Below are 27,954 nucleotides of genomic sequence, written 5' to 3' on the forward strand. Positions count from 1 at the left end.
GCCCACAGTGTGGCAACAACGCCTCTTTCCCAGCACGGATGCTCTACAGTGTGGCAACAAACGCCTCTTTCCCAGCACGGATGCTCTATCCACTTTTCCATGTCGTTCTCGGTGGGGATGGGTGGGAGAGTGGAAGAATCATTTTGTCCCCCCAGTGCACATCTGGCAGTGTCTGCAGATGTTTTGGATCATAACAACCTAGTGTGTGTGGGGGGGGTGCTTCTGGCATCGAGACACCAAGGCCCCACCCCCGCTCCCGCCCCGGTGGAGAATCAGCCACCTCAGAACACAGAGAAACCATACAGTAGATGAGCAAATAAGTAAGTCAAAACCAAAGCCTCGAGAACCCCGGCCGAGACTCCCTTTCTCCACAGAGAGAAGCTGGAGAAGTGTATATGAAGCGGGGTATCTCAATCGAGGCTGGTCACATCTTCATTCAGAGATCTCTGTGCTCAAGCCCAGGGCTTGAACCTTCCTTCCTATAGGAGGAACTTCAGCAGAGATCTGCAATGGGTGTTTCTGATTGTGTCACTGACCCCCATTCCCAAAGGAAAGGCCCATGGGCAGAGAGAGGTTCCTGCAAAGGACCAGATAGCATCCATGGGCTGCTGTCATAAGGAGTGGGCACCGGGTGTCTGTGGAAGGGTTAGGTAGGAAGGTCCCTGCCCTAGTCCCCTACATAAGGATAATGTCTGCACAGAACTGAGGTCATGCTCACCCCGATCCCACAGGTGTGTTGACAGGAAGATCTCAGGGCAGAGCCCTCATAAATGCCTGTATAAAGCATGCCTGTATAAAGCATGCCTGTAGGAGCCCACAGTGGGAGGACACACAGAAGTCATTATAAGATACAGACCCTCCCCACAGAGGGTCTGATCCTGTTGCCCTGATCCTGGACTCTCAGCCTCCAGGACAGTGAGAAAAATGATTGCTGTTTTTGAGTTCCCCAGGCTGAGATAGTTTGCCACTGAAAAAGCAAAGCGTTGCCATTCCTTGTCCCAGAAGTGTATGGCAGGAGGTCTCCAGAAGGCAGCTCTGTGTTCAGCTGAGGGACACAGAACAGCATACAGCCGCCGCAAGGGAAAGTCAATACCATCCCCTCTAGATCTCCATCGCTTGGCTGATCTCTGTTTGATTTCTTTACTGAGAGCCTCTTGGAGCACAAGCTTTGCTGAGCACACTTGCGCCACGGCTCTTGTGGGCACCTAGACAGCTAAAGATGCTGCCACCTGCCACACCTATTCAGCACAAACATCTAGAGAAAATGGAAGGAGGGTTGGGAGCTTCCTTTGTGCATGGTGTCAGGGAAGAGGTGACATCTAAGCTGAGACAGGGAAGATGAAAAGCTGTCTTTCAGGCAGAGGAGACCCTACCACAGACGGCCTGAAATGGGAGAGCTGTCAGGAAGCTGGGACTGGAGCAGGGGAGGAAGGCACGAGGTGAGGCCGGAGAGGCGAGAGGCGCCGAGCTATTAGATTTCATTCTAGCGGGATGGGACGCCATTAAGGAACTCACTTTGTTTTTTGTTTTTTGTTTTTTGAGACAAGGTCTCTCTGTGTTAGCCTTGGCTGTCCTGGAGTCACTTTGTAGACCAGGCTGGCCTCGAACTCACAGCGATCCATCTGCCTCTGCCTCCAGAGTGCTGGGATTACAGGCGTGCGCCACCACGCCCGGCTAAGGAGCTCACTTTATGTGGAGGCCAGGCTGCAGCCTGAATCAAGTCCAGGTAACAACTGGCACAGGGGGCTGACAAGACGGCTCAGTGAAGTTGCACGCTAAGGCCAAGGATTTAAGTTCCACCCTGGAACCCACATGGTGGACGAAGAGCACTGACTCTTACAAGATGTCTTGGGCTCTCCACAGGAGGTGCTGCCAAGTGTCACCCACCCACTAAGTAAAATAGATGTAAATTAGTGTTTCTTTTTCCCCTTTTCTTTCTTTTTAATGAAGCAGTGGTGGAGGCTGGACGGGGCGGTTGGGGCGGTCGCAGCCGAGAAGGAGCTGACTGATGTCTGACTAGACAGAGGCTGGTGATACTTTCAGACACGGGAGTTAAGACAAGGGCAGAATCAGGAAAGATGTTTACATTTCATTTTGACTGAGAAACAAACGATAGAGGGGGAGGAAAAAATTTCACGAGTGATTCTGGTGAAAAATTTCAACAAGTCAATTTTAGTTTATCATGGCCCCCAAATTTTAGCTGTTTTGTACCCAGTGGGAAGCTGACAGGTAAACAGAATGCTGTAAGAAAACGTGCTGGGGTTTGGGGCTAAAAGGCACACATCTGGGCCACTGGACTCTTAGAAATCCTTGTATGGATGGCCTGACTTCTAATCTCTCCTCTTTCCTGAGCTTTGTCCTGTTTGTTCCCCAGAACAGACTCTTAATTGTTCTGCTCTTGGGCTTAAGAGCCTCTGAAGACTTCTGAATCCCGGTCAGAAGTCCAAACGCTGCCCAGCAATATCCTTCCCCCTCCATCTTGGTGGCAAGAGTACCTTTTGGTTGAGTATATACTGCCCCCTGGTGGCCAAATGTTCAACAGCTGTATCTCCCGTTTGCCGCTATAGTAAGACTATCCCTACCCCTTACTCCTACACAGCCCGACTCAGAGCCCCAGCCCAGGCTGAATGTCCATCTCATTTGCTTTTGGGAGCCGGGAGCCGCACACGCCTTGGCTGTGAGAAGCGTTTTCTCTCATTTCCCCGGGGGCCGGTGAGCGACAGGGTTAGAGGGGACCGAGGTTCCCTAGGGCACGGCGCGGGAGCGAAGGCCCTCACCTCCTGGATCTGCTCCTTCATCACTTTGATCTCGTTCTCCCGCGGTTCCACTTGCTTCTTCAGCTCCTTTATTTTGTAATCGAGGACAAACTTGAGTTTCTCTAGTTCTTGGTTCTTCTTCTTCAGATCATAAATTCGCTTCTCCTGGAAGTGAGATGAGAAAGAGAAGTGAGCGATGACACAAGGCCCCAGCATACGGAACCCCTCTAGGGTAAAACAACACACACACACACACACACACACACACACACACACACACACACACACCACACACAAACCCAAAACAAAAAAACAACAGAGCCTGTGACACTGCAGATGGAGGAGGGCACAGACTTTTGGCTGGGGATACAAAGGTCCCACACAGGCTGCAGCACGGACTCCATAGGAACTCACCCACTTCCGTGTAGGTTGCGAAAGACAATGCCTTCCACCCCACACTGTACTTCTGTTGCACTTACAACCTTGGTGCACATCTGCCAGCAAGCAGAATCTGTTCTCCTCTCTTGTGTCTCATTGGATTTATGACTCGCTGGTAAGCCAAAGCATGCAGCGGAGGGAATGCTGTGGGGCTGCCAAGGCTAGGTCAAACAGACAGGCAGCTCCCCGCCCGGCTCTCCGGGGACACTAGCTGTGGTGGAGGTTGGCTGCTGTGTAAATCTCTCAGATAGAGAGCATACTCGGGGCTCTGTGGCTGAAATACTCAGGTGAGGCCAGCCTCCTTACCATCCCTGCCACTGGGGGACAGAGCTGGGCACGTGGAAGACACAGCCACCTGGAGGGTCATCTTTTAGCCTCTAGCTTTTGGTCCCCCAAAAGACCCTTCCCCAAGTCTTCTCAGCTGAGTTTCCAGACACTGGGGGTCAGAGACCAGCCATACTGTTGGACCTTGCTCAGTTCCTCACACTGAGAGGATGGCTGTTTGTTTGGACCACCGAGTTTTGAGGTAATCTGTTGTCATTGGAGCAGGAGAGACTATCAAGCAAGCCTGGGCGGGGTGACATTTTCCTGACAGCTCTGAGAATTGACATAGTCCCTATCCTTAAGGCAAAGATACTGACTGGCGGGGCAGACACATAAGCAAAGCCAATCCCCAAGAGTGATGCCTGATGGAAGGGAGGGAGAAAAAGGCAGCGTGGTGGCTCGCGTTGTAGCCTCCGAGGGCAGCCCGCTTCAGTGTGACATGCTGGTGCCAAGGGGAGTTAGAACAGAGGCTGCCTAAGGAGGGCAGGAGGGCAAGGCTCTGAGAGGTCAGAAGTCATCCTGGAGGCCAGGAATTGGCAAGCTGAACCTGGGAGCCACAGTTGGCCTGGTGCCTATTTTTTGTCCATTTCAGTTGGAACATGGTCTAGTTCATTTGCGTCCGCTTTATCTCTGGGTGCTCTCACACGTGGTACCTACAGATGGTTAGTTGAGACAGAGACCATATGGCTTGGAAAATATCTACCATCTAATCCTTTATATACTGACCTCTGCTGTGGGCCATGGGAAGCTACTGGAGGATTTTCAGTGGGAGAATGACTGTGCTGGCTGGTTTTATGTCAACTTGACACAAGCTAAAGTCATCTGAGAGGAGGGAGCCTCAATGAAGCAAATGCCTCCATAAGGTCAGGCTGTAGGCAAGCCTCTAGGGCATTTTCTTAATTAGTAATTGATGGAGGGAGGGCCCAGCCTATTGTAGGTGGGAACATCCCTGGGCTGGCTGTTCTGGGTTCTATAAGAAAGCAGGCTGAGAAAATTATGGGGAGCAGGCCAGTAAGCAGCACGCACTGATGGCCTCTGCATCGGCTCCTGCCTCTAGGTTCCTGCCCTGCTTGCGTTCCTGTCCTCACTCCCTTCAATGATGGGGAAGCGTAAGCCAAATACACCTTTTCCAGCCCAGCTTACTTTTGGTCATGGTGTTTCATCACAGCAATAGAACCCTAACTAAGACTGACCTAACTACACTTGTGCTCTGTCGGCTGTGCTGCTGGGGGCCAGGGCTGGGGAGTGGAAAGGCTGCTGGACTAAGAGTTACGGCTTTCTGCATTAGAAGGGCTTGCTTTCTTGTCAGTTCCCTCTTTGAGAATCCGGAGAGAGCCATGCCCCTTCTCCAAAGGCCAGACCATATACAGGAAGTCCTGTGCACAAACAGCGTTCAGGCACTAGCTCACCAAATCTTTGCAAGCCCCACTTTCTAGGAGAGCACAGGGCGGCTTTGAGTAGTTGCCCAAGGCTCAGTGCCTGGTCAGCAGAGGGGCCTGTGCCACAAGATACTTATCTGGCACTGACACCCACGTGGGGCCACAGCAGAATTCTGCCTGCCGAGGCAAAGGATGCAGAGTGGATGGAGAGGCGGCCATGGGATCTGGGTTTGCTCAAGAGAGTAGCAAATCCTGGATGCTGAGGTGGTGTGCCACGGAAAACATGTGCCTGTCAGCTGAGTATCCTGCCCGAAAGGCATCCCCGTCTCCCTGGCTACCCAGGAGTGACAGGACCAACCCGGTGCGATGGGAGTTCCCTTCTGATCAGCAGTACCGTGTGGGCAGCGTGGCAGGTGAATTGCCCTCAGCACAGCCAGCCAGCCCCAGGATGCCTGGATCAGCACAGGGAGGGATCTGGAAGCCAGCTGACCCAGGTTCAAAGTCTGTCCCCTACAAACTGTGGGACCTTGGGTACCACAATCAGCCTCCTGGAATTTGGCTTCATGAGACACAACCCCTGGGTCGAGTGTGATGCGTTGGCACTAGTTAGCTCCATGCCAAACACACAGTGGGAACGGCACCGGCTGGTCTTCCTCCACCTCTAAGAAGGCAGGACCCTTTCAGCTGTGGTGTGGGTCCCTGTGGGCAGCGGCTGGGGAGGGCAGAGAGTCACCTTGTCTTGAATGGTCTCATCCCGCTCCTGGATCTCTCTCTTGAGCGCTTGGATGTCTTTCTCCAGGGACTTGATGACGCCCTGCAGCTTCAGCTGCTCTGCCTTCAGGAGCTCAATGTCGTTGGTGCGCTCCTCGATCTCCTTTTGCAGGCTGCTGAACTGAAGATGGACACAGCTGCAGTGAAGACCCTTGGGGCCTATGGAGTGGCGGCTTTTGGGGGAGTGGATTTTGTTATTGCTGTTATTTTAGTTTTTGTGGGAACAATCTTTTTGTAAAATGAGGAATAGTTCCCCCCATTCTTTTTTTTTTTGTTGTTTTTTGTTTTTTTGGTTTTTTTTGGTTTTTTGAGACAGGGTTTCTCTGTGTAGCCTTGGCTGTCCTGGACTCACTTTTCACTTTGAAGACCAGGCTGGCCTTGAACTTACAGCAATACACCTGTCTCTGCCTCCCGAGTGCTGGGATTAAAGGCGTGCACCACCACTGCCCAGCAGTTCCTCCCCTGTTCTTGAACATTTCACACGTGCGTACAATGTACTGTGGCCATCGCCCTGTCTTACTTCCATCCCAGCTCTGACACACACCTCCCGTCACAACTATTTTCCCTCTTTTGTTTTTTGATGGTTTTTGGAGACAGGGTTTCCCTGTGTAGCCCTTGCTGTCCTGGTCTCGCTTTGTAGACCAGGCTGGCCTCGAACTCACACTGATCTGTCTGCCTCTGCCTCCCTGAGTGCTGTGCCACACCACCCAGCTTTTCCCTCTTACTGTAAGGAGACAGCTCTTTTTATGTAGCTAGATGCACGCTCCTCTTGACTTAGCTCTTAAATGCTGGGATTACAGGCATGGACTGTCAAGCCATGCTTATTTTGTGTGCTTCAGAGAGTGAGTTTTTGGGGAATTTGGTATCCAGCTCTATTGAAGGTTCTCAACCTTTCTAATGCAGTGGCCCTTTAATACAGTTCCTTGTGTTGTGGTGACCTCCGCATCCCCAAATCATGAAATTATTTCATTGCTACTTTATGACTGTAATTTTACTACTGTTATGAATCATAACATAAATGTCAGACATGCAGGATATCTGATATTGCCCCCCTTTGGGGGGGGTCTCGACCCACAGGTTGAGAACCAGCTCCTATTCCGTGCAGGAGAGAGCAGTCTGTGTACAAGATGCTTTAGAGACCAGCTTTCTAGATGAACTCCGGTTCTACCCAGACCACACTGACCTTGAGATCTTGGTCAAGGTCATAGAGATGAGCTCTATCTGATGAGGCACTGTAGCCATGTCCAAGGAGGGAGAGCCCAATTGTCCTGGGAGTCACTAACAACAGGGCGATTTCTAACAGGATGATTCTTAATGGGCTTACTTTGAACTGAGCTCCTCTGTGGCTCACCATTTTAGAGGAAATGAGACAATTCTTCGAGGGTCCTTCTCGCAGCATCAGTGAACTAAGTAGCTGCCTCACCTTGCAGCGGAAGTATCTCCCACCTCCCACTACTCTTCTAAGGAGGAGCCAAGACATCTCCGGGCTGAATTGCTGCCTACCTCCCCTCAGATCCCATTGCCATTTCCAACAGGCCCGACCCGTCTAGAAAGAAAAGCTCAGAGCATCTTTCTGTGCACAGGGAGCTCACGAGAAGGAAGGAGAGTCGGGCACGGTGGTATACACCTGGGAGGATGAGGCGGGAGGATCACGAGTTCGAGGACAGAATAGGTTCCCCAGGGAGAGCTAAGTCAGTCTGGGGATACACAGTAAGATCAGGTCTCATGCGTCCCCAAAGACGATGTGGTAGATGAGGGTAGAGCCCTTTTGTCTTGGAGGCAGGACCTCTGTGTGGCCACCCAGGGCCTCCTGTCCACTTGCCCCTAGCCTCCTCTGTGGGCCTTCCGGGGGCGGGGCCCACTCCCGGGGGGGGGGCGGGGCGCTGGGGAGCAGCCCACACTCACGCACCTTCTTCCGCATGATGCCGGTTTCCCCCTTGAGCCGCAGGTTGGACTCTTTTTCATCCCGAAGCTTTCTCTCATACTTGGTTTTGATGTCTTGGATCTCTCTGTCTTCATCTTCCTCAATCTGCTTCTTGGTTTCCTCGAATTCCCGAAGCTGCTGTCGGACGTCTTCCTGTGCCTGGTTTGGAGGTGGGGGGAGGGGGAGGGCAGAGGGTGCCGGGAGGAGGGGCTGTGAGGCTGCTGTACTTAGAAAGCCTGGGATGACAAGAGCACCCTTTCTGGTGGAAGGGAAGATGAGCCCAAGTACAGGAATGGAGAGCAAGGCCCTGCCCTGTCTTCTCTCTGTCCACTACCTTCCTGTCCCCCGTTTCTCCTGGACCAGGTCAGGCCTCTGGGGCCGCCACCTTCTTTTCCTCTTACCAACACCCCCGTCCCCTGCATGCCCCATTTTGTCTATGTTCTTCATATGACACTCTGGCTTCAGACCCTGTCTCCCCTTCCTCTCCTACCAGCACCGAGCCAGGGTTTCTCTGTGTAGCCCTGGCTGCCCTGGAACTCTGTAGACCAGGCTGGCCTGGAAAACTCAAGAGATCCGCCTGCCTCTGCCTCCCCAGGTGCTGGGATTCAAGGTGTGTGGCACCACCTGGCCCAGACACGGTTTTAGAGAGCTTGAATCACTGCAATTGTATCTGTAAAATGCCCGCTCCATCATCCCCTAGTTAAAATGCCCTGAGGGTAGAGCCCTTTTCTCTCTCTCTCTCTCTCTCTCTCTCCCCCTATCCCCCCGCGACCCCTCCCCCCCCCATCAACTCCCAGGCCACAGTGCCTGCTGTACACAGGAGCTGCAGGGCGAATGGCTGAACCAATGCATGGCTCTAACTATCACCCCTCCCCCCACCCCTCCCACCCCCTCCCATCCCCCTCCCCCTCCCCTCCTCCGTCCTCTACCCCCAAGCCAATCCCTCTGCTGGGCTCCCAGGGAGCACCTCTTCCAGCAGGGTAGTTTTCTCCTGCAGTTTGGCCTCATAGAACTCGGTCAGCTCCTCCAGTGCCTGGCTCTTGGTCTCGTCGTTGTCTCGGAGCTGTTTTTCGTACTCCTCCTGCATCCTCTGGGACTTGAGCTGCAGCTCCTGGTACTTCTCATACTCGAGGAGCAGCTTCTGGTTGTTGCAACATTCTGGGGGGTGGGGAGGCAGGGTGGTCTGTGCGCTGTGTGGGCGGGCAGGCAGCAGCCTTGCCTACGGTGCTTCCTTGCCCCTCCTCCCCTGCCAACTGGAGCGGCACCTCCGGAGCCAAGGTTCAAGGCTCACCTAACTCCTTTGACTGCCAGCCCCTGCTTATATCTCACTAGGTGGCCAAATCCCTGCCCCCCCCCCTCAACTCCGGACAGAAAAATCATTTCTGTAAAGGTACTGGTAGGGGGCATTTGAGGATTCAGGGCCAGGAAAGTGTCCCAGGTATGCAACACAGATTTTATAGCTCCATCTTATAGACAATCAAGCTGAGCCTTGGTACTGGGTACCGAGCTGTTGAGACCTGGGACTCGCAGTTAGTCAGGCTCTGACTCTGAATCTCCCACCCGCATGTAAGAGGTGCTGGGTGTGTATTGTGAGGAAGGGACAAATACACAGGAGGGGAAATATGGTGAGTTCCAATAAAGTAGTGCATGCATAGACAGAGCCACGTTCCCTGACTCCTGCTGTGTCGGGAGGTTGGGGTTGGGGTTGGGGTGGGTGGGGGTGGGGCAGAGCGGAGGAGATAGCTATCAGTTGGTTGTTCCTAAACTGCCTATGCCTGCCCTCACCAGCCACCTGCCCACAGCCGCGTGGCTCCTCCCTGTGGACTCACCCAGGTCTTGCAGCTCCCGGTTCTGTTTGTCTATGAGGTCTTCCATGCGCTCTCGGTGATAGACGTCCTGTTTTTCTTTCTCTGTTTTTAAAACCTAAAACATAGAGTCACAGGGCTGGAGGGATGGCTCAGTGGTTAAGAGCCCTGTCTGCTCTTCCAAAGGACCAGGGTTCAATTCCCAGCCCCCACATGGCAGCTCACAGCTGTCTGTAACTCCAGTTCCAAGGGATCTGACACCTTCACACTAATGCACATAAAATAAAATAAAATAAATGATAAAACAAAACAAAACAAAACAAAAACCCCACAGAGTCACCTTTTCTCATTTCTACACATTTGCTAACAGTGCAAATATGACAGGAGCTACTTTTACTGGTAAATTCTTTATTCATAAAATTTTCTCAAGCTCTTTCTTTGCACCAGACAGTGTTCTGTGGGTGCAGACTATGTGGCCACTTTTTATCCACACTGTGGCCACTTTTTATCCACACTGTCCATTTTTTGTCCACATTGTGGCCACTTTTTGTCCACATTGTCTTTCGCTCTGAAAGTTCAATGCCTTTGCTCTTTACGCACATGTGTTAAAATGAATTAGTCAGTGAGGAGTTTTGGTTTGGACACAGACCAAGTAGATTTTGAGGAGGAAAGTCAGGGATTCAGTCCAGTCATCTACCGATGATGCCTGGGTGTGGTGGCGCACATCTTTAATCCCAGCACTTGGGTGGCAGAGGCAGGTGGATCTCTGTGAGTTGGAGGCCAGCCTGGTTGGTCTATACATCAAGTTCCAGGCCAGCCAGGTATACACAGAGGAACTTTGTTTCAAAACCAAAGGAAATTAAACCAAACCAAGCAACTAACCAGCCAGCCAACCAACCAACCAACCAACCAGCCAACCAACTAACCAAATAACCAAGCAACCAAAATCCAACAAGAGCCCCAACCACGCGCTGTCAGTTCAGTATGCTCACATCTAAGTATTTGTCGGAGCCAGCCAGCTCTTGGCAGGCTGAGGGTGCGGCCCCGGGGCCTGGCTCTGTGTTTGGCTTATTAACAGTACCAAACTAACACTACATGCCTGCCTGAATGAATTATAAATGAATGAATGAATAAATTTAACAGCCAAGGGCTTTTCAACCAAACAGACCCATGGAGATAAGTTACCAGTACAAATACCCCTTGAGCCAAAAGATGGGGTTGTGGGTGTGGAGGAGGGTATTGTATATGAGTGGGCCAGGCAGGTTTGTATTAGCACAGAGATGGGCTTTAAAAATTCCTAGGCTAAGCCTAACTACACACTGTTAAAACTGATTTTATTTTTGACAATCTAGAAATCAGCACCTGCTAATCCCTTCTCTAGCATTCTTGTTATTTCATCTTTTAAAGATGAGTTTTTCTTGTTTATAAAAAATAAATACTCAGTTGGGCAGTGGTGGAGCATGCCTTAAATCCCGGCACTCGGGAGGCAGAGGCAGGTGGCTAGCTGTGAGTTTGAGGGTACAAAGCAAGTCCAGCTAAGGCTACACAGAGAAAACCTGTCTCGAAAAACAAAACAAAAAACAAAAAAGAAAAAGAAAAAAATTCACCGTAGAGAATCTGGAAATTACAAGAGTGTATTAGAAACAAAATGTAAGCTACCCATAACAGCAGCGCTGCGGGTTAATCTTTCTTTCCCTCTTCTCCAACAACCTCTTTGACCTGGCAGTACCATTCACTGTGGAAAGCTTCCTGTTCTGGCTGGCTGGCTTAGCCCCATGCCATCACATTCTCCCCAGCATTCCAGCCTTACAGCTGAACAGCTGGGGATGCCCTTGGACCATGCAGCTGGCCCCGTGTCCAGCAACAAGGAAACTGCTTATTGCCGAGACCGCGGGCTCAGGCTCTCAGACACACCTGGTTCTTCGTCTTTAAGGACTCCATCTCCTGGATGAACTTGTCCGTCAGCTCCTTAATCTTCTCCGAGTAGTTCATATCCTTCAGCCGGAGCTGATACTCGTTCTCCATCTTCAGTTCTTCCACGCGTGTCTTCAGCTCCAACATAATCTGAGTCTTTGGGAGGAAGGATGTGGCATGAAGAGCGCTCGCAGGAGGGGGAATGAGAGTACTTACATCAGCGATCCTGACCTGGGACCCATCGCTCCAGCTCACTCCAAAGGCAGTAGTAGGTCCCAGCTAGGACTTGTCACCGGTTCCCCCACAAGACGTACAGGTGGCCTGAAGGCACACAAGAGTGTCTTCATACAACACATGCTTAGTGGCCCCACTGTGTGCCAATAGCCTCAAGGCCCCTTCAGATGGGCACAAATGTAACTTGTTCAGTGAGGTCTACTGGGACCTTCTATTTAATCCTGCTATCCACCCTTTCCTGTTCTCAGCACTCGACTCCCCTTCTCAGCCCCACGCTCTATTTTTTTTTAAAAAACCATTTCTTCAGATGTTGGTACTTGGTAATTACTAAGAGCTTTGCTTATTATTTTCTTTATTCTGTTGTCTTTTTCTTTCAATAGTATTTAAGCTCCCCACAGGTGATGTCTTTGTTGGTTTTGTTCTCCAACGTAGCCCAAGTTGACAGCTAAAACATAGTAGGTCCTCCAAAGATAATCGCCTTCTCTGTGTTTGGTACTGGGACTCAAACCCCGGGCCTCACACACCTCAAGTTCTATATTGGACCACACCCCAGCCCCAGAAGATACTTGTCCCCATGAAACTCAAAGCCTATGCAGCCAAATAAACATATAATTATAAATTGTGACTAAGTGTCCAATGACGTGGCCACTGTCCCCTCTCCTGTCTTCCATGCCTGTGTTTGTGTCATCACTAGTCCCACTTCTACTTGGCTCCAAACTTTAGTGTTTTTTTTTCCATTACTACCAAAGTTTTCTGAAAGTGCTGTAATATGAGCTCCTCATTTCCTGAAGAGTGGGAGAGGACACACGTGATTTCTTTTCTTTCTTTCTTTCAAATTTATTTATTATGTATATAACATTCTGCCTGCCTGTGTGCCTGCCCACCAGAAGAGAGCAGTAGATCTTATTAGAGATTGTTGTGAGCCACCATGTGGTTGCTGGGAATTGAACTCAGGACCTCTGGAAGAGCAGGCAGCGCTCTTGACCTCTGAGCCATCTCTCCAGCCCCCACAGATGATTTTTTCTTGCTTACCTTGATTACATCCCACGCACCCTCACCTTGTCTCTGCTGGTCGACTTCCATGACAATAGGCATCGTGTTACATTTGTTCCTGTGCACTTGGTATGGGCTTAGCATGTGGGAGGCACTGAGAGGAAGGATGCCTACCCAGGCTCCTCATGTGGCTTAGTGCCAACGGGAGGGAGAGGAGTGTGAGCTTGGAGACCATTGGAGTGGTCATGTATGAAGCATGTGACACTGGAGGGCCTCAGAAGGCCCTCCTCTAGCCTCCTAAGGCTGGCTTTGCTGTGACAAGGCCTTGGTGATTGCTGGTATACAGCACAGTGTTAGAGATGAGGTGATTACTGGGAGGTAACTACAGAGTTCAGGGGAGAGATGGTAGGGGCCGAGGTGGGGGAGGGAAGCATGGAGGAACTGAAAATATTTATAAGACTATGAAATTAGAGAGTCTAGAAAATGTGGTGTCTGACTGTCTCTGTGGTGATTTGAGGAGGGGGGGGCTATGCTGGAAGACAGCCCAGGTGACTGGCTGTAGCTGGGTTGGGGCTGACCCACCTGGCTTCCCTGCTCTGTATCCAGTGCCTCGCACAGATGCAACAGCACTGTGGCCCTGGCAAGTGGCAGCAGGTGAATAGGCCGCCCCAAGGCCTGTGTTGGACTAGAGAGATACATATGGCTGCAAGTGGTCTAGTTTCTGATGGGGGACGTTCAAGGTGCTTGTTCATTGGCTTCCATGTTCTGCCACTACATTGCTGCAGAGTATCGGGTCACGTTCTTCCTCACTTCAGGTCTGTCTGCACTCCTTCCTAACCGTTTCTGGTCTCCCTGCGGTCTCCCTGATTCTCTCCAGCTTTCTTCTCTGCATCCCATTCCACTCACAGCTGCGGGGCACATTTTCCTAGAGGACCACCTCTTCACCCTTCACACGCTGCTGGCTCGCCGTGGAAGGTAGTGTTGTGCTGGCCTTGCATCCTCTGATACAACCTGGCCTGGGGTGGGGTCCTTCCCTTGTGTTCCCCCAGCAGTTTTCTTTCATAACACCACTGCAGCTCGCTTCCCTCTTGTGTTTTCCCTGGCTTTCCTCCTAGGACCCCCTGTGTCTTTTATCTCTGTAGCTCCAGCTTTTGTGGCCTGCCGGGCACACAGCAGGCGCTTCTGTTGCCAGCACATGGAGTAAATCCCTGGCCGAGAGATAGTTACATGGAAGATCATAGGATAGAAAGACAGGGAGCTGGAATTGGGGAGAATGTGGAATGTCACTTAAGGGACATAGTGAGAGGAGGCAGGGAGTTGGGGAGATGTTTACGGAACCATCATGATGGATGTGGAAGAAGAGGGAGGCTCAGGGAGTAACACACACACACACACACACACACACACACACACACACACACACACACACACACAATGTTTCCACTGTGGTGGCAGCAGCAGTGCTGTCAGACCTGGTCAGGGGTCAGAGGTCAGTGGTCAGGGGCCAGAGGTCAAGGGTCAGGGGATAGACTCAGCCCAGACACTGTTTGACCTCGAGTTTGTCCTTGCATCTCTTATTTGGCATCTCTACCCTCTGGCAAGAATGAGAAGAAAACAGAGGAAAGAGCAGGCCACAGGGAGGCTAGGTTCTCCTCCCTCCCTCCTTCCTCCTCCTCTCTCTTTCATAGAGAAAGTTCCAGGGCTTTCTGGAAGGGCTTTCCAGGGAACACCAGAGCTCTCCATCCTGCTGTGCCTTTGCATCGTTGTTCTAGTAGTTTTGTTGCCTCTCTCCTCGCCTGACTGAGAGCCTCCTGATCACAGTGTGTGCCCATGTCTGACCTGTCCAAACACTCATGCCCAGAGCCGAGCCAACCCCGGGGGTGGAGGTGGGGTGTACTTGGCTTCTCAGGCTCTTCCTGAGCGGCAGTGACTGTGTAGCTCTGGGATTCCCTGGGAGCCAGCAACTCCAGTCATGAGCTGTGTCCAAGGCTAGGCACTCAAGACTTCAACAAAACATTGTGCTGTGTTGGGCTTAGTGTGTCAACGGGAGGGAGGCTCTTTTGGTTTAGTGACTGAGAGCTGTGTCCAGACTCAATCTGGAACCAAATTCTGATTCATTATTTACCACCTTAGTGAGTTTGGATCCAGCACTAAACCTCATTGAAGGACGTTGATCAATAACCCTTGAACCATCGAGGAGAAAACTGTCTTTTCCACAGAGGTATTCCAAGGTCTCCATGAGAGAGATTATGTTGTTGGAACTGTGCCTGCTCCGTGGCAAATGCGTCTCTTTTTCCTCTTTTTATTCTGAGAAAAGGTCTTACTAGGCAGCCCATGCTGACCTCAAACTCACGATCTTCCTGTCTTAGCTACCTGTGTGCTGGGACCACAGACGTGAGCTACTGTGCCCGTGTGTGTGTGTGTGTGTGTGTGTGTGTGTGTGTGTGTGTGTGTGGAGTCCAGAGGTTGACTGTTTTCATCGGTTGCTCTAGAGTTTGTTTTCTGAGACTAGGTCTCCTGTTGGACCTGGGGCTCGTCAGTTCAGTTAGGCTGTTTTGCCAATGAGCTCCATGGTCCTCTGATCTCTTCCACCCCTGGCACTGGGCCTCTGTGCCCAGCTAGATGCTGGAGAGCCAATCTCGGGTCTCTATGCTCGTCTACCTCCTCCTGACCCCTGGGTCACATAAAAAAAGATTCATTTATTTATTACGTACACAGTACTTTGTCTGCATGTACACCAGAAGAGGGCATTGGATCTTATTATAGATGGGTGTGAGCCACCATGTGGCTGCTGGGAATTGAACTCAGGGCCTTCTGGGAGAACAAGCAGCGCTCTTAACCTCTGAGCCACCTCTCCAGGCCTGGGTCACATATTTTAAAATGAAGTTTCGCTGCAGTGGAAATTGTTATGCTTCATAGCTACAACCTGGGCACATGGGCAGGTTTATCTTTGAGTGTGCACTGGTTGTCTTTAAGTTCCCTCGCCCCACTCTTAAACAACACTGCAGCGAGAGCAGGGTGGGATCTCGGGACTAGAGCACAGGATGACCGTGGAGTGCAGGTGGTGTGAGGGTGGAGGCGTCCCGTGGCAGCAAGCTGGCTGGCATGAATGCAGTTGGGAAGAGAGCTGTCCGCCGCAGGCATGGGTGTAGCCAAACCTTCAGAGGCCCCTTTGACTCTGGCCTGCGCTCTCTGAATGCAGGCTGCTAAAGAGTTGTGCTGCTGCTCACTAGACCCGGTTCTTACCTTCTCCTCCATGTCCGTTTTAGTCACGAGCACCTCTTCAGAGAAGCCCACCTCCCTCTCTCGTTTGATTCCCCGGCCATCCTTATCAAAGACCTTCCAGGTGAACAGGCAGCCATCCTCCGCCACAGTCAGCAGGAACTGGTCGTCAAAGGTGAGCAGGATCTGTGAAGGAGGAGAGCACGGCGAAGTGGCGCCCCAGGCCGGGCCGAGGATGGCCAGGGCGGGGCTGGCTGCGGCGTAGGCCTCTGTCCACTCAACCCTCAACACCTTCACTGCGGGCATGGGCCATGTGCCCTGTACCAGGAGAACCAGGCAGAAACACCCTGGTGTAGCAGCACATTTCTTTGTTCGGGTCTGAAGGAGTTAGCGTGGCTCTCACTGTGCTAATGGGGCTGCACTTGGAATCTGTCCCCTGTCGTATGAGATAGGACCTGGTTACACTCAGCAACAGAGCGCATCAGGACTCTGCCTCGGTGAATTTGATTTTAGTGATCTTATTTTTCTGGGTTCTGGGTTTCTGGCACTGCTGCTGCCCACAAGTGTCTTTGAAGGCTGATCTGGCTCCCTGACTCCCGGAGACTGATTTCTTTTATTTATTTATTTATTTATTTATTTATTTATTTATTTATTTATTTAAACTCTCAATTTCCTGCTGTGTTTGTCAACCCTGTAAGACTGAAGGCTAGCCTGTCTCAGGCACAGCCACACAGCAAGGAAGGTCGGAGGTCAACGAGAGGGGGGGGGCTATGCCAACATTCATCTGGACTCTATAGGAGGAGCACAAGCTCCCACCACTGAGTCATCTCTCCAGCCCCTCAAAAACATGATTTTGAGGAACATTCAATCATAGAGAATAACTATTATGATAATGTTAAATTCTTTAAAAGCAAGTTGTGAGTGATCATATAGTACGATCTTTATTTCAGATACATGTAATATATATATATATTATATGTATGCCTATATATGTCAGCATATGAATGATGTTACTACTATGAAGGTCTGACTTCTAATGTAAACATACATTGCTTCTAGAATAAAAAATGATCTCACCACAAAACTCAGTAGATTTGAAGGGAAGATAGGACTATATTGTGGCACTTTACTTTCAACCCAATGCCCAGGCTCAGTACAGAAATGTGTCATTTTATAATGAAAAATCCTTTTCTAATGGGCACAGAACCTACAGGTAAGTGGGATGGATTGAATAAGAATGGTCCAATAGGTTCATGTATTTGAACACTTGGTCCCCAGTTGGCAGAACTGTTTGGGGAGGTTTAGGAGGTGTGGCCTTGCTGGAGGAGGTGTGGCCTTGCTGGAGGAGGTGTGGCCTTGCTGGAGGAGATGTGGCCTTGCTGGAGGAGGTGTGGCCTTGCTGGAGGAGGTGTGGCCTTGCTGGAGGAGGTGTGTTACTGGGAAGGGCTCATGCAGTTCCCAGTGTTTGCTCTCCGCTTTGTGGTTGTGGATCAAGGTGTGAATCTCAGCGGTTCTGTCACTGTGCCCTCATGGACTCTGACCCTCTAAAATCATAAGCCAAATTAAACGCTTTTGTTTATAAGCTGCCTTGGCTGTGGTATTTTATCACAGCAGTGGAAAAGTAACAGTAAGCCAATAAAGGATTCAGGACATAATTAAACGTCTTTCATGTCATCCAATCTCAAATAAAGGAGACATACATTTTCTCAGGGTCTGTTTTTCAGAGGTCTGTGTAACCCTCTCCCCCCAACCCCACCCCACCCAAGAATAAATTTTGCTTTTCCATTGGCTCTGATTTATGGACATCCATTTTTCATGCCAGAAAACTCTTTTTCATTCATTTTTTGTTATGGCAAAATACATACACTATAAAATTTACCATTGTATCCATTTTTTTTTGGTATACAGTTATGATGGACCCATCTGTGAAGCTGTGTAGCAATCACCACCATCTACCCATACTCTTTGTCCTTCAAAGCTAAAACTGTACAAATTGAATAATAATTCCCCTTCCTTTGCTACCACTCCGAGAGGAACATAGAAAAACCATCCTACTTTCTATCACTTTCATTTAATCTTAAGACCCTTCTTTCAAAAATATGAATTAAGGTTCTATTGCTCAGTTTGGCTGAGTCACAGATGGACATAATCCCAAGTCACTGTTCCACACTCAAACAGTAGGCAGTGGTGAGATGTGGAAAGGACCCAAAGGCCTCAGAAGTTGACAGAGCCCTGGGGACCGGAACCAGTACCCTAGGAATAAATCCAAGTTGGCCAAGGCTTCAGGCAGCACTGGAGATCCTGCAGACGCCAGGCCATTGTCTACTCTGTAGGATGGGAAGCCAACAGCCATTTATCATAAACTCTGTGCTTCGGGAAAACCGAAAAAGCTCTGGAAGGGGCCGAGGAGCCCTGTTCCCACAGTGTGATTCTAACCATTGGGTCCGTTTTCATTACTGTTAAGCATCTGGTGAGGGTGGAATGGTGCTGTGTTTGCTGCCTTGGGATTGGCTTGTTTTATTTAGTGCAGTGTTCTTAAACCAACCCGTGTTGTAGCACAGTGCAGAGTCTCCTGCCCTTTCAAGACTGTTGCTCCACTGTATGTGTGAAATACATTTGCTTATCAGTCCATCTGCCACTGGACATGGGTTGCTTTCTTTCTCTTTCTGTCTGTCTTTCTTTTATCACTTTTCCTCCTCTTTCCTCCATTACGACTTAAACTGTTTAGCTACTGGACATTACTTCACAAGAAGGGGGGAATAGGACTATTTACAAATGCTTGTCTATGTTACTGTTTCCAAGGTAGTCCTTATATTCATATCCCGGGGAGAGGTTGGGTCTAGTATCTTGTAGTATGGTTTCCTTTTGTCTGGGAGCAGCGGACATCTGAGGGTCATTAGTAGGTAGAACTTACTGCTGCTGGGAAATCTGATGGTGACTTAGCTGACACACCTACAGCACCACCCAAGGGTCCATTCTTGGGTGCCATTTTTTGTCAAATGATCATTGGGTGTGGCACTGCTTACTTCCTAGGATGAATTGCTAGCAGTTTTGACATGGGTCTGAATAACCAACAGGTGCCTAGTGAGTGAGTGGTAGGCGAGTAAGTAAACAGAGGAGGGACGGGGAGAACCATGCAACTCCGAGGAGCTGCTGGCGTGGGTCGGTTAGGGCCTAGGCTGGGGCCTTGTGGGACGGCACCTCTCACCTTGTTGATGGGGCCAGCATGAGCCTGGTACTCATTGAATTCTTTCTGCAAAGACAGGGGGTACTTCATGGCCCGGATAGTTCCCACCGACGTGCCCACAAACATCATGCGCCCGGAGTGGGAGATGGTGATGGCTGTGTAGTTGACGTCAAAAGCTGAGATCTCTCGAAGGATCTGGAAAAAGACCCAAACTAAATACATCTTGGTTCCTGCTTCTCCTTCTCTTCCTTCTTCTCCTCAGTCTGGTGCTGGGAATGAGACTCAGGTTGCACACCTGCTAGGCAGGCTCTGCGCCATTGCGCTGCCTCCCCAGTTCAGAGTTCCTAATTTTTGTTTTGTTTTATTTTATTTTATTTTATTTTTGAGACAGGGTCTCACTGTGTAGCCTTACTTAGGTGGCCCTGGAACTCACTCTCTAGACCAGGCTGGCCTCACAGAGACCCACCTGCCTCTGCCTTCCAAGTGCTGGGATCAAAAGTGTGAGATCATGCCTTCTGGTGTTCTCAAGTCTTACATGGTGTGTGTGTGTGTGTGTGTGTGTGTGTGTGTGTGTGTGTGTGTGTGTGTGTGTGTGTTTATACCAGTGTGAGTACATGCCAGCAGGACACCGGGTATCCTATCCTGTCTCTGTCTTATTCCTTGGAGACAGGATCTCGTCACTGATCCTGGCTCTGTTGTGATGGCCAGCAAGCCCGAGGATCCTTTTCTCTCTGTCCTGCCCCCTGCCCACCTGCCCAGCACTGGGGCTACAGGTACACATGGCCACACCTGGGTACTGGGATCTCACCCCAAGTCCCCACGCTCACCCAGCAAGTGCTCTTACCCACCGAACTGCCTCTCCAGCTATGGTTTCTTGACTAGTAACCAGTTGTGGGTGCTAGGAACCATATGAAAGGAATGACTGGAAATCTTCCTATGGCACCATGTGCAAACACTGTCTGTGGAGGTTTGAAAAAAAAAATGGCTCCCATCAGTCTATAGGGTATGGCCTTGTTGGAGTCGGTGTGTCTTTGTAGGAGGAAGTGTGTCATTAGGTGGTGGGCTTTGAGGTTTCAGAGGCTCAAGCCTAACTAGGGGCTCACAGTCTCTTCTTGCTGCCTGTGGCTCCAGATGTAGAAGTGTCAGCTCCTTCTCCAGCACCATGTCTGCCTGCGTGCCGCCATGCCCCTCCTCCGCCCTCCCCCACCATGAAACTGTAAGCCAGTCCCAATGAAATGTTTTCCTTTATTAAGAGTTGCCTCTGGTCTCGGTGGTGGCACACGCTTTTAATCCTAGCACTCGGAGGCAGAGGCAGGTGGAGCTCCATGAGTTCGAGGCCAGCCTGGTCTTCAGAGAGAGAGTCCAGGACAGGGGACAGGCAGGGCTACACCAGAAAAACCCTGTCTCAAAAAACAAACAAACAAACAAACAGAGCTGCCGTGGTCATGGTGTCTCTTCACATCAGTAAGACCTTAAGTAAGATACTGTCTCGTGTCCTTTACCTGTTGTAGCTCATCTGGTCATTCCAGAGGAGTAACTGAGGACGTTACAGTCACATTTAAAAGACGACAGGAGATGAGTCAAACGAGGCAGGAAGTAACTCCCCTCAGTTCGTTTTGTTTTGTTTTTTTTAATTGTTTCTTGAGACAGGGTTTCTCTGTGTATCCCTGTCTTCATCCAGGAAGCTATGCTCTCAGGGAGCTCGTTCATCCCTCTACTCCTGACCCTGGGAATTCACCCACCCACTCACATGTCCACACCTTTGTTAAGTGTTTGTGTGTGGGGAGGCGAGGGTGCGTTGGGATCAGGCAGTGCACCTACTAGTAGGGGTGTCAAGGGGAGGGACTAGGCCCTGAGAGAACATTATTCTGGTCTAGCTTTGTAAAAGCTGCCTAAAAAACTAGGGTTTAGGCCACCAGGGAGTACAAAAGAGAGTTGCGCTGTGTTAGCTAAGCTGTGTTCCAAACTTGCCTCAGGTAGCCATGAGTCTCCTCCCACACCGAAGGTGCCAGTCGTGACAGAAGCTGAGAAAACCCATGAAGCTAAAGATCAGCGGCCCCTGGGCTGGCGAAGGCATGGGCCACATCTGTATAAAGGGTCCTCACTGAGTTTCTCTCTGCCCTTATGCCCAGGGGTCAAATGTGGTAATATAAAAATTTGGAGGTTACAGATTTTGAAAGAACACAGGGCCAAGCCTGGGTGATGACAGTTAACCATAGCAGTGGCTTTATCTCAGCTGAGTGCAGAACAGGGCAAGAGTTCAATTTAATTTAATTACATTTTAATTACATTTTAATATATGCATGAGCAAAATGGTGTGTGTGTGTGTAGATCAGAGAACATCCTGTGGAAATTGGCTCTTTCCTTCCACCATGTGGATCCCCAGGGTCATCTTGATGACCCAAGAGTGGTTTCGAGATGTTGCTGATCTCCATGTGTATGGGGTAAATAGGAAGTTACAAACAACCAGCAAAATGGAGGATGGGAGATCCACAGTTTGATCCATTTAGGAGGATCAAGGAGTGACTGAGCGGACCCAATAGAGAACACAGCAGGTGCTGTCCCATGCAGGAGGCCCTGTCCCATGCAGGAAGGTGTCCCGTGCAGGAGGGCCTGTCCCGTGCAGGAGGGCCTGACCGTGCAGGAGGGCCTGTCCCGTGCAGGAGGGAGAGCCTGTCCCGTGCAGGAGAGCCTGTCCCGTGCAGGAGAGCCTGTCCCGTGCAGGAGGGCCTGTCTCGTGCAGGAGAGCCTGTCCCGTGCAGGAGGGCCTGTCCCATGCAGGAGAGCCTGTCCCGTGCAGGAGGGCCTGTCCCGTGCAGGAGGGCCTGTCCCGTGCAGGAGGGCCTGTCCCGTGCAGGAGGGCCTGTCCCGTGCAGGAGGGCCTGTCCCGTGCAAGAGGGCCTTTCTCATGCATGCTTCCTATCAGAAGGCCAGAAGTCTGTCTTCTACAACACTTGGAACAGCCAGAGCCAGGGAGGGTGGACTTACCAGAGAATCCGCAATCTCCTTGAGAGTCTGGTCTGATCCAACAGCGAAGATCACTTTGGCATCAGGGGAGATGCAGACGGAGTTGTAGCTACAGGACTTGAGCACACATTCTGTCTCTCTCTTCCCTGTGGACAGATTCCACTCATACACGGCGCCGTCCGTTCCCGCAGAAATCAGTTTGCTGTCATCTATGTTCCACACAAGGGAACGGATCTGCAAGGTATGCAGGCACGCCTGGGTGAGAAGAATGGACACGCGCGCGCGTGCACACACACACACACACACACACACACACACACACACACACACTCGTGACAACTTGGGGGAGGAGGTGAGCCTAGGGCTTCTACTATGCTATGGCAGAATGTCCGTTCCCGGTAGAGGTCTGTCCTAAGCACAGAACATGGCTTTCTGGCCACATTAATCTGTTTTCTAAGGTGTTTGTAAAACACTGAAAACAATGTACTCCCGTTTCCTTCCCACTTTATGACTGCAGACTGACTCACATTAGTTTTCTAATCTAACGAATAGATTATTAATACTGTTTTGAAAATGTGTGTGTACATATGTGTACATGCACCTGTTGTGGTGTGTGCTCTGTGTGCATGGAGGTCAAAGTTCAACTTCAGGTGCTGATCCCCAGGAGCAATCCACCTTGTTGTTAAAGACACAGCCTTTCCCTGCTCTGGAGCTCACTGAGCAGGCGAGACTAGCCCCAGGGATGCACTTGTTTCTGCCTTCCCTGCTCTAGGATTACAGAGTGGGACATCATGGTGAGAGTTGTTTTTTAATGTGGGTTCTGGGTCCTTATGCTAGTGTGTCAGATATCTTACGGAGCCATTTCCTTAGATCTTTGAAAAAACCTTCCTTTCTAAACACATTTACACATTTAAAGATTTGCTAATCTCATGTGAATGCATAGTTTGGCTGAGGTTGCAAGTATCTGCAGAGGTCAGAAGAGAGTGGGTTTCTGTGACTCAAGGGCTCCTCCCAAGAATCCAGGCTTAAAGTTGTAAAGTTGCGCTCACCCCTGGCAGCATGGAAGACTATGCACCCAACTGAGGCGGCATCTGAGGCGGCATCCCCTCAGGTCGAACCAGAGAGGGGGCATCTAAACTCTCTGCAGACCACAGAGCAAAAAAACCTCAACAACAAACCAAACAAAACCAAAAGAAAACAAAACAAACAAAAGACCGAATGGCCTAAAGGATGGATGATTGCAGCTTCCAACCCCGACACAAACCTAGTAATAAAGGCTGAACAATCTAAAGGCTTATGGGAAATCTGTGACTAATAAGTACCTTAGGCCATCTACAGGCAAATCAAAGGCTACAATTGAAGAAGGAGGAGGAGGAGAAGAAGAAAAGGGGTAGGAGAGGAAAAAGAAAAAGACAAAGGAAAAAATCTATAAGCAGGGACATAAAAGGCTGCATCTTGCACAGGAAAGGGCTTTACAGAATTAGTTCTGCCATTGAGCAAATAAGCAGGCATCCGACCAACTAACCCACCCACCGCCAGCTCTGGGACATGTGGCTGCGATATAGTGTCTAAAATAGCCAGCCAATAAATAGTTAGGAAACACACAAGAAACAAACCAACAAAGACTTTAATGAAAGTATACCCAAAAAAAAGAGGACAAAAGCAAGCAAGGAGGCAAAAAGAAAGTGTCTTGGAGGGTGCCCAGATTGACTCAGCAGACAAAGACGCCAAAGCAGCTGGTGTAAACACATCCAAAGAAGCAAGAAAGTCTTGCTTGGGGAGTTAAAAGAAGCGATGACATGTCTCATCAAGTTGGAAATACTAAAGGGAGAGAGTGTTTTTTAAAACTCTAATGGATACCCTGGGGTTGAAAAATGTAGTTGTAAAAAATGAAAACTTCACTAGAGGGGCTCAACAGTAGATCTGAGCAGGGGACCGTGAAGACAGATCAAAAGTGGTTATGTAATCTGAACAACAGGCATTTTTTCCCCCATGGATATTTCCTCCCACATAACATTTTTGTTTGTTTTATTGGTTCTCTGGAAGTTTCACATCATGCACCAATCACAATCACTTTCCAGTCCTTCCCACATTCCTCTTATGACCTCCTTATCTATTCCCCCAGAAAAATAAAAATAAAATGAAGAAAAAGAAAAGTCCAATCTGTATTATCTCTATACTCACTGGAGCATGCTCAAGCTCTCAGTGGCCTGCCCCTTAAATAGAACCGAGCCCTTCCCCTTCTGCATGCAGCCAGAGCCATCAGCAGTAGACAGAAACTCTTTAGCATCTCCACCATACTCCTTAAGAGTTCTCTTGCCGGGTGGTGGTGGCGCACACCTTTAATCCCAGCACTTGGGAGGCAGAGGCAGGTGGATCACTGAGTTCGAGGCCAGCCTGGTCTTCAAAGAGAGTCCAGGACAGCCAGGGCTTACATAGAGAAACCCTGTCTCGAAAGACCAAAAAGAAAAACAAAACAAAAAAACCAACCAACCACCACCACCACCACCACCACCACCACCACCACCACCACCACCACAAGAGTTCTCTTTGGTAGCTTCTAAGAACAGAGATGTTTAAGAGATGTTAAAAGAGTCCAAGAGAGCCATGGATGATCATCAAATGCACCAGCAAATGTGGGTTGGGAGTACCAGGAGGATGTGGGAGCCGTGCTAAATTCTGCCATGTCAGAAATCCTCTGGTTGTCTCTCAGTAGGGCTTTCCCTACTTCTTTCAAAGGTAAATAGTCCAAGGATAGCCTGGAACACAAAGACCTCGTCCCGTAAAGCTCAGCAACTGGAAGGTCACAGCATGCAGCCTAAGCACGGGATTTCTGACATGGCAGAACTTAGCATGGCTCCCCACAGGAGGAGAGAGAAGAGCCTCAGGGGAAAAAAAATTACAAATAAGTATGTAATGCTGAAAGCAGTCAAAACTTGTTGAAAAACGTGAGTGCACACATCCAAGGACTACAGTACATTTCCGGTAAGAGAACTGCAAAGAGACTGACATCCAGACACAGCACAGTCAAAACATTGCAAGCCAACGCTATGAGAAACTAAGAGAAAACCAAGTGGTCCACCTGAGGACCAGCCCAAGATTACCATTGGCTTTTGTTCAGAAACTCAGGAAGGAGATGTGGAGGTAGGGAGAGACTGTTTAGAGCAGAGATTAACAACAAGAACCACCCGCCTTTGTGTCTAGCGAAGTTAAGTTTCTATTTTAATATGAAGGACACATTCACACATCCTCAGGTAAACGAAACACTGGAGCGCTGACTGCCGGCAGACCTGCTTCTCAAGAAATAACAAAGGAAGTTTAGACTGAAGGCAGTTGATCTCTGACTTAGGTGGGTGAGTAGGAAAAGGGAATTGAGGGGGAAGGGGGAAGGAAGAGTGGGACTGGGAGGAGAAGAGGGAGGAGGCTACAACTGGGATGCAGTGAATAAATAATAAAAAGAAAATAAAGAAAAAATATGTTGCCACATCAAAGAGAAAACAATTGTTAATTTTATAAGCAACCAGGAGACAATGTGATGGTGGGTTACATTTTCTTTAACTCTCTGACATATGGAAAGTATTATAATCTTTACAATTATACTCATTTTTTTTTTTTTGAGACAGAGTTTTGACATGTAGCCCTGGCTGTCCTGGAACTATCTTTGTAGACCAGGCTGGCCTCAAACTCATAGAGATCTGCCTGCCTCTGCCTCCCAAGTGCTGGGATTAAAGGTATGCCCCACCACACCCTGAGGTTGTTTTTTTTTAAGTTTTTAAAAAGACACAATAAAATTATATAAAGAAGCAATCAAACCAATGTATTATAAGCCAGGTGTGGTAGCACACTCCTTTAACCTCAGAACTCCAGAGAGAAAGAGGCAGGCAGATCTCTGAGTTTGGGGCCAGCCTAGTCTACATAGCAAGGTTCAGGCTAGCCAGGGCTACATAGTGAGACCTTGTCTCAAAACCAAACAACTACCAACGACCACAATGTACTATAGGATGTGTAAAAAATAAAATACAGGAGCAGTGAGAGCTGGCTTGTGGTGTGGGGGTGGGGAACTCATGCTTGCTGTCAACTCTGACAGCCTGAATTTGGCTTGCTTCAGATCTCTACACTCATGCCACATGCACACGTACAAGTAATAAAAAGGTAAACAAAACTAAGTAAAATCCATATAATACAACATAGGGCAGGACTGAAGAGACCGGTGTATAACACTTCACTGGCGCTAAGTCTGATAATATCTGAGGCCGAGGCATTTATTTTTGAGGCTGTTTCCATTATTTAGCCTGTTAATACAGGGCATGACACTGGTTGGTTTTCTGGTACAAACCAGTTTTGCATTCCTATGATAAACCTTGCTGGGTCACAATCTGTAACCCCGTATGTTGCTAAGTTTCAGTGTTCTGCTGTCTTGAGATTTCTCGGTCTGCGTTCATGAAGGGTATAGATCTGCAGTTTCTTTTCTTCTTTCAGACTGTTTTGTTTGATTTTTGGCTTAGGGTAATGTTAGCCTTGAAAATGATTTAATATGTGCTACACTTCTGTTGTGGGGGATCTAATTGTATAGAATTGGCCTAAAGTTCCCTTCAATGCATAGACACCCCTGCTCCTGACTCTCTGGATCTGCCTACCTCTTCCTGCATTAAAAGCCACAGACTCACAGTGTTACCTCTAATTTCAGTTGAACCACGGATTCACGCCAGGCTTTCCCCTCTCTCTATTCTAATAGACCTGGCTTCAATTATTTTTAACATTTGCTTTTCCTGCTTTTTCTATAAGTAGCCAATCTTTTGACCCAATGGCTCCTGTTAGTGAAAATGGCTACTCTCACTTAGGTCAAAGTCTTTAGCTATCTTAACCCTGTCTTCCTTCACCTCTTAAAAGATATGCTTCAGTTGTTTAATGCTGTTATAGAAAAACACGGTGACCTTATTTCCCATAAAATTCCTAAATACATGTATTGCTTTTGATAATGGATCTGAACATCTTTTGAATTTTATGCATTCCCCCAAACATGTCTGCAGTAGTTTTATTGTCTTTTGCTCCACATTCTTTTATTGTACCTGTCAGGACTCAGTGAAAAGCTTCCAAGGACGACACAGTATAAAATACTTAGAAGATCTACAAGGTTCCATGCACGGGGGGCCTTGTAAAAGACTCCAGTCTCCGTTCACCTGTGTGTTCCCTGACACCTGTGTTCTACTCCCACAGACTCTTCAGGACCTCTGACACTCCCTGTCATCTATCTCTGGGGTTTGTATTCTTATTAAAGACACAATGGCAAGTCATAGAGGCATTGCTTGACAAAGTTCCAAAGATCTCTGGCTGATCACCACTGCCATTAAATATTATGTATGGTCCAGGTGTAATTTTTTTGTCTACAAACTACCTCAAAACCTGCCTTTTCTCCTAAAACTGTCCTTCTATTTCTCAGCCCTAATGAAATTCACACAGGAAAAAAATTTTCCCACAGAGAATGTTGAAGGAAGGCATCCGGCCAAAAGCTTGAGACAATGAATGATAAAGTTCTTGGCTCTGACTGTGAGCACCCACCAAGCAGAAACTGCTTGGAAAAAAGTTAGGATCTTGATATAACAGTACCTGGCTAGATACTGTTAGGTAGAGAAAAATGTCTTTAGAATCTGCTTTGCGAGCAATAGAAGGCGAGCTTGGACTGTCTTGCCTTACAGGTGCTTTATAATAGAGGATCCCCTGGCACTTAGCCTAGGCTTGGGCAGCACACCTGTTGGTTTGGGACTGGAAGTGAGTCAAATCTTCCTTGTGTTAAAACATTTAGTTTCAAGCTATGTTGCTATGACAATCATATAAACACAATGGCTTAGAGCCTGGGGAAATTTATGAATAAACTTTCCCAAGTATTGTTTAAGAAATAATAATCAGGTCTTGCTGACCTCTGCTGGGAAATTGAGTTTTGCTCTATGCTTTATTGTATGTTATACAGAACTGTTTGTATTTCTTTCTTAGATTGTTCTCTTGCTTTGTTGATTTTTAAATGCCCTATTGATTGTAAAAA

At 49.0% G+C, this 27,954-nt stretch overlaps 1 protein-coding gene across 5 annotated transcripts in view; it reads right to left on the bottom strand.

Moving 5' to 3' along the window:
- Nucleotides 1-27,954, bottom strand: part of CFAP57 (cilia and flagella associated protein 57) — a 76,034-nt gene that overhangs the window by 22,269 nt on the left and 25,811 nt on the right. For all 5 annotated transcript variants that reach the window (XM_084787401.1, XM_084787397.1, XM_084787398.1 and 2 more), the window contains 9 exons: nt 21,936-22,148; nt 18,969-19,142; nt 15,785-15,946; nt 11,312-11,467; nt 9,422-9,515; nt 8,560-8,750; nt 7,578-7,751; nt 5,631-5,789; nt 2,778-2,921 (listed from right to left, as the gene is read on the bottom strand). In XM_084787401.1, the coding sequence (XP_084643527.1) occupies nt 2,778-2,921; nt 5,631-5,789; nt 7,578-7,751; nt 8,560-8,750; nt 9,422-9,515; nt 11,312-11,467; nt 15,785-15,946; nt 18,969-19,142; nt 21,936-22,148 (1,467 nt within the window). The remainder of the gene's footprint in view (nt 1-2,777; nt 2,922-5,630; nt 5,790-7,577; nt 7,752-8,559; nt 8,751-9,421; nt 9,516-11,311; nt 11,468-15,784; nt 15,947-18,968; nt 19,143-21,935; nt 22,149-27,954) is intronic.

Source organism: Acomys minous (assembly GCF_964271855.1).
Source record: "Acomys minous genome assembly, chromosome: 6".
Classification (NCBI taxonomy): Eukaryota; Metazoa; Chordata; class Mammalia; order Rodentia; family Muridae; genus Acomys; species Acomys minous.